The 9,753-nt window shown below is 40.2% G+C and overlaps 1 protein-coding gene across 2 annotated transcripts; it reads left to right on the top strand.

The window, feature by feature from the left end:
• Positions 1-396: 396 nt before the first annotated feature.
• pi15a (peptidase inhibitor 15a) lies at positions 397-6,203 on the top strand. Of its 2 annotated transcripts, none has more exons than XM_028569694.1 (6): positions 397-532; positions 680-1,005; positions 1,889-2,007; positions 3,119-3,251; positions 3,335-3,450; positions 4,514-6,203. In XM_028569694.1, exons 2-6 carry the CDS (start codon positions 730-732, stop codon positions 4,647-4,649), a joined length of 780 nt encoding a protein of 259 aa, XP_028425495.1. In that variant the 5' UTR covers positions 397-532; positions 680-729; the 3' UTR covers positions 4,650-6,203. The 2 variants fall into 2 exon arrangements, with proteins under 2 accessions (XP_028425495.1, XP_028425494.1); XM_028569693.1 differs by lacking the exon at positions 397-532 and adding an exon at positions 542-588.
• The last annotated feature ends 3,550 nt before the right edge of the window (positions 6,204-9,753 follow it).

Below are 9,753 nucleotides of genomic sequence, written 5' to 3'. Positions count from 1 at the left end.
TGTTAAGAGCTTCATTCAAGTCAAGTCAATCAATATTGTGAGATTGAGGGTTCATATTTAAATAAATATAAATCATAAATACATTCATAGCAACATACTTCACACTTGCTTTTTGAGAACCTAGGACAAGGCATAAATAGTCATGTATTATGCTCTATCCACGTATCCTGGTGTACTTTGTTAATTAAATGTTGTCCTTCCACATCCTGCAGCTGCCCAAACCTAAAGCAGATGCCATGATGAAATTGAGCAAGATGTGCCAGAAATGGGTTCGGGAAAACCAAACATATGCTGTGTTTCAGGTGACAAGGAGGGGCTGTGCGTCTACCTCCAAGGCAGGCGCACTTCCTGCATCGTCCACTGCAATAGCCTATATAAACCCCCAATAGACGGACTTCTCCTGAAGCACTCACTAAGTTTGCAAAGCGCAAAATCTCCTCACTTGCCCTCCCTCTCTCCAATCCATTGCCGAGTCTTTAGAGGTGACGCAGCCTTGGCAACGCAGGCAAAAAGTACCGCTGCGCAAGAAAAGGTAGGACCAACTATTGTGTGGAGGAATGTCTCTGGTTTTTCTGTCCTGCGTTGGAGGTTTGAAGCTAAGCATGTCTGAATTTAAAATGCCTCTTATTTGTGCGCACCGCGACAACACTTTAAGTTTGTCTTTTTGCTTTCTTTTCAGATCACTCCAAGACGCGGGATATTCTGTCTGCGGTTTCCAAAAAAACAAACATGAAAAATCAGTTATTTGCCGTAGACCTAATACTTCTGTGCGTATCTTGCGGAGCAAGTGCATTGGCAACAACTATTCCTGCTGTCTCCACGTCCTTGCCAGCCGCCAATTTCACCAATCTAGGCGCAGCGCACAGCTATGGAACCGACACCACGACTATGTCCAAAAGCAGGAGGAAGCGTTACATTAGTCAGAACGACATGCTTGCCATTCTTGACTACCATAACAAAGTAAGAGGGAAGGTGTTTCCCCCAGCTTCCAATATGGAATACATGGTAAGTGAAACTTAATTAATGTGCATGTATTTTCATATTCCTGGAACCATGCACTGTATACCTCCTCCTCCTTATAATGTTTTATTATGTTCTGCTAATGACCAAAGCGCATGCGTCAAGTGAAATAATAAGAGGTGATGGAGAATCTGATTTTAATAGATGTAACTGTGTCAGGAAGTTAAGTGACAAATGTTTTGACGTTTCTTGGCACCTTCAGCTGTTGAGCAGATTGCACTGCAGGAGACCACCAAAGTAGTAATGGTAGTAATATGGAGAGAGTGGTCACTTGATTGCAAAATCCCAACATTTCTGATCTTTTAATTTCATCTATAGCTCATTACTTTGAGCTGCAAAATAAAATGTTATGGTGTGAAGCAGTATAATGCTCGTTTTACTTTGAAAGGTTGTTCCAGAAACTGTGTCAGACGAACATAGCAACTCAGCTATCATATTTTCATGCTTTAAATTGGCAGCATCTCCATCCTCTGTAGTTGCACTGGTAATGAGATGCAAAACTGACAAAAGTCCTGTAGAATGAAGTCATCGGGGGAAATCTCTCCTCATTGCTCCAATCACAAACCATTCCCAATGAAACCGTTCATGAGTGTGGCTGTTGACAAGTTTGGATTTCTTAAACCAATGCTATCCAACTCCCTGTCTATTCAGTGAAAGAGTTACATTGGACACTGGGCAATGAACTTTCTCTGCTTATGTAACTGATTTGATGGATGACTTATGCTCCTTGCCATGGTAACACCTGTAACAGTGCTATGAACTCAAGTGGTGCCAACTCTTATCTCACTGCTAAATGAAGATCTATAGTGTTGATATTTTCAGTTGTGTAATGGGTTTCCACGTTCCCACCATGTGCCTGTGTGTTTAGGTGTGGGACGAAACCCTGGCTAAGACAGCCGAGGACTGGGCTCATGCCTGCTTGTGGGAGCACGGGCCACCTCACCTCCTCAGGTTCCTGGGTCAAAACCTCTCAGTCAGGACAGGACGGTGAGTGACCTTTGACTCCCCTCCCCCTCCCCAACATCTGCTGCTCCTCTCAGGGATGACTCTCTGTCTCGCTGCAGTCATGGTCGTTGCCTTGCCGCCCCCTTCTTCTTTCTCCTAAAAGGTTTTTGCACTGTGACCCGGTGACTGCTTGAGGAATGCTCCTGTGACCCTTCAAATAAACAAAAGTTGTGTTTTCAGCCATGACCCCTGAGGACAAAGGCGCATCCCTTTAGTGGGTCTTGATTTTCCATTTGGAAACACAGGGCACCTTCACATGTTCTAACACTCTTTTTTTATTTTATTGAGGAACATCATGAGACTCAAGGAAATACTGCTCATTCTGATTATTCCTCGTGGCTTGCTAGGGAGTTCTTTAGTAATGTTATTTCCTGAAAAAAAACCTACTAGATCTAAGTAGTAATAAGATTCTGCCGAGCACGTTTGGATATCTTGCAAATAAACCTGACTATTGTGAAAACAATCACAATAACTCAATCTTTGTTAAGTATTAAATCGTTGCTGTTTGGCTGCAAACTCTGAAGCTCTGGCACATTTTTAAAATGCCATTGTTGATATGCTGAAATGTCATTCATGGTAACTCTACAGTTCACAATGTGACAAAATGTTTAGAACATTTTAGATCTTCCCTTTACTTGAGCCGCATGTCCTGAAACACCATAAATGACTTGGAAACAATTTGAAAAAAAGAATCCAGTCAAATTCACAAGAAATATAAAAAAAATGGTTGGTTCAATAACTGTGGGAGGAAACCAGAGCAACTTGAGGGAACGCACACAAATATGGAAATAACTGAAATCTGTAAATGCTACACACACACAGGGCTGAGATTTGAAACAATGGAGCTTTTTGCTGTGAAGCAAGAATCACAGGTCCAAGTCAGTGTCTTACAGTTTTCTGTGTAATGCAAAACACCTGCAGCCAAACTACACATCCACCTCTTACTATTTTATCATAAAATATATTGATAATTGGCAAATCATAGATTATCAAGGCTTGAATCTCTGTCCGGTGACAAGGTCAGCCTGAGTTAGCCATTAGTTGCTTATCATTAGTTGTACAGTATAGTTTACTGTCGGTCTTCTGTTCACAGCTATCGATCCATTCTCCAGCTGGTGAAGCCTTGGTACGATGAGGTCAAGGATTACTCCTTTCCCTACCCCCGCGACTGCAACCCTCGATGCCCTCTCAGATGCTATGGACCCATGTGTACCCATTATACACAGGTACACGGACAACAATGATTATTACATACTATGAATTGGTGTAACAATGGCATTAATTGGCTTGTAAATGTCTTTTTTTGCAGATGGTGTGGGCAACATCCAACAAAGTAGGCTGTGCTGTTCACACGTGTCATAATATGAACGTATGGGGCTCAGTGTGGAAACGGGCGACGTATTTAGTTTGCAACTACTCACCCAAGTAAGTGTACTTTAAATACATGCTGTAAGGAAGCTTGTTAATTCTAAAGAACCTGTTAACCTGATGACGGTGGCTTAATCCCGACACAGACGCCCCTGTTGTGTGCTGAGTTGTGAAATGCCACCCATGTTGCCGGGAGATTCAGATAACCTCAATACAAGCCTGTGAACCGGTACCACATAACCAAAGCTCCGGAGAGCCACAAAACAGGAGAAAAATTCTCGAAAAAATTCCAACAATCAAAGCCTGTTGGGACTTGTGACTGACATGTGAGCCAGGTTCTTTAATCCCATTGGTTTGAGACATATGTAAGAGTAACAGGCTCAGGACATTGAGGCTGCTATAACACCAGATGGCACTGGCATCTTGAATCTGGGTGGTGTCCAGATAGCTGGTTACCATTTACATTTTCAGTGATACACTTGCTGAAGTCGGATTTCTCATTTGCTCAGAAAGTACAGATTGCTTAATAAGTGATATTCTGCTCTTGACAAAGCAATCTTATTATGACATAATTTTAATCTCATTTAAGGTCCATTTGGTAGCTGTTCTGGAGCCACAGCCACGCTGTGAAAAGAGCTTTATAAATACATTTTACGTCATCTTCATGAGCAGATAGATAGATTTTGAACAGTTGTCAGGGAATACCAGATGTTCAAATTCAATATTTTTCTAAGCACTGTAAGGGCTTTTGGGCAAAATGAGCAAACAGCTATGAAATGGACATTCAAATGAGATTGTCAAGAATGAACTTTTAACATCAACATTTTCCTCTTTAAAACTGACAAACTGTTTCTCAAATGTATTCCTTGTGCACGCATATTCATATTAATCCATATTATCCATATACAAAAGTATGTTCTGTTTTTTTGGAAGACATTTGTTTATGTAGAACCTGGCCACATTGAACCTCTCCTATACCTGATCATCAATTCATCATCTTTGATTCCAGCATTTAGACATATTTAGACAAGCTATGCTGATTCAAGTTGAAAATATATTTAATATAGACTCTCCGGTTACATCTAACTCCATTGACACTGTACATGTTTCTGTCTTCCAGGGGCAACTGGATCGGAGAGGCTCCCTACAAAGTAGGTGTACCCTGCTCCGCCTGCCCTCCCAGCTACGGGGGCTCCTGCAGCAACAACATGTGCTTCCCCGCTCTCAAGACAAACTACCTGCACTGGTTCAAATAAACACAGGTTTCCTCTCGACATAAGCTGACAACCTACAGTACCACAGAGACATTATTTTAATCCCTTAAGGATTTGCACAACAGTCGTGGACCACACTATTTTGTATATATGGACTTATTTAAAGACACAAACTTACATTTGAAGGCAGCAGACAATTTTGATGACTTGTAAATAAACTGTAAATTAATTTGTTACATGACTATTTGAATTGATGAAATATAATTTATGTGTAGAATGGGTCCTTAAACACAGTATATACTGTATGTGGTGCTGCATATTTCACTATGTTTGTTTACCATTGACAATGTGGTAATTAAGGACATAATAAGATCATAGCTGCTCATACCTGCTCACTTTGGTGCTATGGGAATCACACCTTCATGTTGTGTGCTCTGCTTTCACAGGAATGGTGTGATATAAACATCAAAAGCTTTTGACCTCAGAGGGTAAAACCTACACACTGGCAGTGTCAGCTTTGTAGCTGCTGTAGGTAGGCTACATCAAACTTCATATTCAAGTTTATTGCAATTTCCATTTGTGTCCCGGGACAAATTGGAAACAATTTGTTGACAAGAGTGCACTTACTGTGAACTGAAAATATATGACAAAATGACTACACAGTCAGTCAGATTGAGAGATCTTTATTTGAAGGCGTGATGCTAGCATAGATGACGCCTCTGTTGTCAAAAGCCGTTTGTTTCAACATTAGTGCATTTGCAGTTTTAATCTGCACTGATTAGGTTGTGTTTTATTACAGACGTTTCACAGGTTTCATTCATATTATATCTAATATTTATGCTAAAGAAAGCACATAGAATAAATCTGACTCACATATCTTTTTTATAATCATATTTGTACATGGTGTATTGGTATATTATATACCAGTATATTGATATATTGGAACAATTCCATTGTTAATATTTTGTTATGATCACTGATGTAGTTTGTTTTTTATGAGTTAATAGGCACTCAAGTGCACCTTAATTTTTTCAAAATTTCCAAAATACCAGGAAATTAGTTTTTTTGTACATGTAGATAATCATTATACAACGACTATCCTAAAACAAGTATACTGTAAGTTATTCATTTTTATATGGGGAAAAATATTTAATTGATATTAATTTTTGTATTGTTTTGTAAAAGAATTGTAAATATATCTGAATGATTAAAACGTACTGAATATGGTTCATTTGCATGTCAACTTTTATAATTTTGAAGGAAATAATGTAAAGTAACTTGGTACTATTTCTATGAACTAAGCACTAGCATAATGTTGGCAAGGGAATGCCTCAACACTTTTAACTTTGGCAAATGCATCAGAATTTCTTTTCAAATTGGGATAGTTTCTGAGAAGGACAAAATCAGCAGTGTGATGGAGACATATACAAATACAACAAAAAATGTAGCCATTGATGCAAACCTTAGAGGGAAATAATGCTTTATAAAATAGGAACATATTCCGCACTGAATTTAAATCAACAACAAGCTATTTATGCAACAAACTGCGCTTTTCCTGTTGTGTTTTGTATTTGTAATAAAAATGGTCTATTTTGATTGTGTCTTTAATTTTTTTTTTTTAATTCAACCAATGCCTTGCCCTTGGCCAAAAAAAGTATCATTGTCCATTGTCTGTGGCTGTGTTGTCTGAGCTCTTCCTCATGTCGGATATTGATTAGAGGTTCTGCCCACAGTACCAATCCGGCTCTTTGATTCTCAGCTTTCACTTTCAATTCAAATGGTGCCATTGCAAAGTCCCACATCCTGCGTATCAAAGCCTTAGAGGGAGAAGAGAAAACATGCTAGGACTACATCTGAATCCTAATAAGAGAAGGTTGACTTTGACCCCATCTGTCCATGTCTAAACAAATGAACAGACAATTAACAGGATTTCAGGGGATCCTCTTGTTTGAGTTTGTCCAATGAAATCATTGACCTCAGAGGGAAAAACAGGGAGCAGAGTGGAAGGAAAAGGACTAACTCTACAGCTTTAAAGTTTTTGTGCAGAGTATGATGGAGAAAGTAGGAGAGAGTTGGTGAGAGGCAGGAACAAAGAGGGGGAGCCATAAATGTTCTGATGTGTTGGGCAGATGCTGCAATTTTTACTCTTTTCTCCAGCTGGGACTGCTGGATATGGTTCTGGGCCAGCCTTCATCAAAGTTATATGCGTGAGATCAACAGGTTATCAAGCAAACAAGTTAACAAATCAACAAGACTATGAAGATCTGCATTAGTTCAAAGCAAACTGGGCTGCAGAAAACATCTCTCAGGCTGAAACATTTGCTGCACTGCAATGCACTTTGGCAGGTTGGAATACAATGCCTAACATTTTAATGCTAAACTTTGCATAGCATGAATTTTTAAACCACTTCCTGCACTTTGTTAAGAAACTTCATCTACGCAGCCAGCCCTAAAAGACCAGCACACTCCCTGGAATCAATCAGCAGAGAGTTTTCGAGGAACACATTAGTATGCATGGGAAAAATCCTTCTGTCTGAGCAAATACCTGACATGGAGCCAAACAGACGATTGGTGGATATTCAAAAGGCACATCAGCGGGATGATGAGTTAGACAACCTGCTGCTGACATTTACCTGGCTTATGCATCAGTGGCAGAGGCAGAGCAAATGTTAAGGATATGGATTTCCGTTAGGATGAAAGCAGCCTCTGATGGTTCAGGGATACAAACAAAAAAACTCCTGCAAATAAAGTGATTCAACTGTCCCATTAACTTACACCTTCACATTCAATTTCAACAGCTTTTACCACTTACACTTAACTGACTCAATATGATGTCAATTGACATCATGATGTCAATTGACATCATATTTGTACTTTTGAGCTGACACTTCAACTACTTTCTGATCGTACAATTCACTTACATTTCAACTATGTACACTCCTCTCTTACTACTCTAACTCACCCAACTTCCACTATTCATACACAATTTATTTCAACTGCTTTCAGTGCACACACTTGAACTGTGTTTAACACTTCAACTGACTTGTCACTTGCTTTCATCTCTCACTATTCAAATGATAATTCACTTGCTTTCAAATGGCATGTCAACTCTTTTTACCACTTACACATAGACTGACACTTTAAACCCTTTCACATCTCAACAAGCGATTTTAACTTCCACTGTTCATACACAACTTACTTCAACTGCTTTCAGTTACAACTGCTTTATAACCTACATTTCAACTGACATTTCAACTGACAAATCAACTTTGTTCACCACTTCCATTTTAAAATGCTCATATTATGCTTTTTGGCCTTTTCCCTTTCCTTTGTTGTGTTATATAACTTTTGTGTGCACGTTATAGGTTTACAAAGTGAAAAAGCCCCAAGTCCACTCCAAAGAGAGTTACCATCTCCCACAGAGAACACTGTTCACGAACTGCTCAAAACAGCTCTATTGTAGTCCAGCCATTACTTCCGTGAAAAACGCACATCATTTTGCGTCACGTTGTAACACAGGTTATAGTTGTCATGTTCAGCCCCGCTCCGCTCTTATTTTATGTTTTGTGTGTTTTATTTTGAAATCCACTGTTTATATACATTCCTGGTCACTCCGTTACATTACGTATGAAAGACAAATTTGTTAACATTTAAATAACTTACCACTCTGAAACGTCTTGCTCCAGCAAAAGCTGGTTCGGGTTGTTCTGTCTGTGTTTTGGGATCAGACTCGGATTCGAACACATACGGCTGAGCCAAAGGCATGGTTATCGGCTAAGCGTGTTTGTTTTGGTTCAAACTAGCTCGCTTGTCAGGGCCCATCCTACTCTGCTTCTGACTGGCTAGTAGTCCTTACTAGAGTGCGGATCGCCTGTTGGCTTCTGCTCTCTGCTGTTGCTGTTGCTGTTGCTGTTGCTGCTGCTACTGCTACCGGCAGTAAGACAAGTGCTTAGGGACGTCTACAAATTACGACACCGAAAAGAGATACAACAAAAATATTAATTAATTTAATGATTAAATAAGGTAATGTCTCCAAACTTACCTCAATAATAAATTGTCTCCTGCTAGTTATACTACAGCACTTACTTTAAAAAAAAGTTAAATTAATAAATATTTTTATGTCCTGTCTCTCTTAGTTACGCTGTTATAGTTTTAGACTGCCGGGGGACTTCCTTCCTTCCTTTGACACACTGAGCTGCTCTCTCCTCTCCCTTTCTATTACCATTTGTGTGCATCCCGTCCCAGAAATGCTTGTTGCTAATCCTAGCTTCTGGGGAGTCCTTATGTTTTTTCACCCAGCGTATTTCCTTGGAGAACGTTAGCACCAAGATCCTGGTTCCAGCTGTCGCCGTGGTCCTGCTGCACTCCCTGCTGAGCTCGGCGGTGCCCTGCAATGTCATGCTGCGTCCTGCTGAACCCTGCAGCTTCCTGTTACGTCCATCTATGCTCTGCTGGGCCACGCTACATCCTGTAACACCCTGCACCACCCTGCACCACCCTGATATGACATGAACTACTACGACTACCATTTGAAGTCACTGTTCCATTATTAATTTGACTATTATCGCCACTGTTCATCATATCCCCAACTGGCCTGTCAGACACCGCCTACCAAGAGCCTGGGTCTCTCCGAGGTTTCTTCCCAAGAGGGAGTTTTTCCTCGGCACTGCTTGCTCTTGAGGGAATTACTGTAATTGTTGGAATTGTTGGATGCTTTGTAAATTATAGAGTGTGGTCTAGACCTACTCTATCTGTAAAGTGTCTCGAGATAACTCTTGTTGATTGTTGATGATTTGATACTATAAATAAAATTGAATTGAATTTCGTGATCACAGCACGACAACGTTAGGGAGTACAACACAGGACAACACAGGACTTTCACCCTTGTGTGGCCTTTTATTTCCCCGTTGTTGACGGTTCCTTTCCCCTTCTTTTCCTAAACACAACCATCCCGTTGTTGTTGCGTGTCCCCCAGAGACCGCGAGTAGTTTTGGTGTGTCCTTTCCCTGTTCTTCTTGTCCTAAACCCAACCTCAGTATACATGCTTCACATTATGCTTCCCATTCCTGTTTTGTGCTGAGCACCATGAAAAAAACTACATAACCGTGTCCGTGTACACGAATCAATAGATTAAAAATAACGTGAC

The sequence above is a fragment of the Perca flavescens genome, chromosome 22, assembly GCF_004354835.1.
Source record: "Perca flavescens isolate YP-PL-M2 chromosome 22, PFLA_1.0, whole genome shotgun sequence".
NCBI classification, from domain to species: Eukaryota; Metazoa; Chordata; class Actinopteri; order Perciformes; family Percidae; genus Perca; species Perca flavescens.
Note: the sequence above shows the minus strand (reverse complement) of the source record. Positions and strands in the feature narration are given on the sequence as shown.

Excerpts from the sequence above, each read along its gene's own strand:
- pi15a (XM_028569693.1), top strand. The coding sequence starts at position 558 with ATGTCTCTGGTTTTTCTGTCCTGCGTTGGAG. Across the intron at positions 1,006-1,888 it reads CTTCCAATATGGAATACATG|GTGTGGGACGAAACCCTGGC; the intron begins GTAAGTGAAACT and ends CTGTGTGTTTAG. Across the intron at positions 3,451-4,513 it reads GTTTGCAACTACTCACCCAA|GGGCAACTGGATCGGAGAGG; the intron begins GTAAGTGTACTT and ends TCTGTCTTCCAG.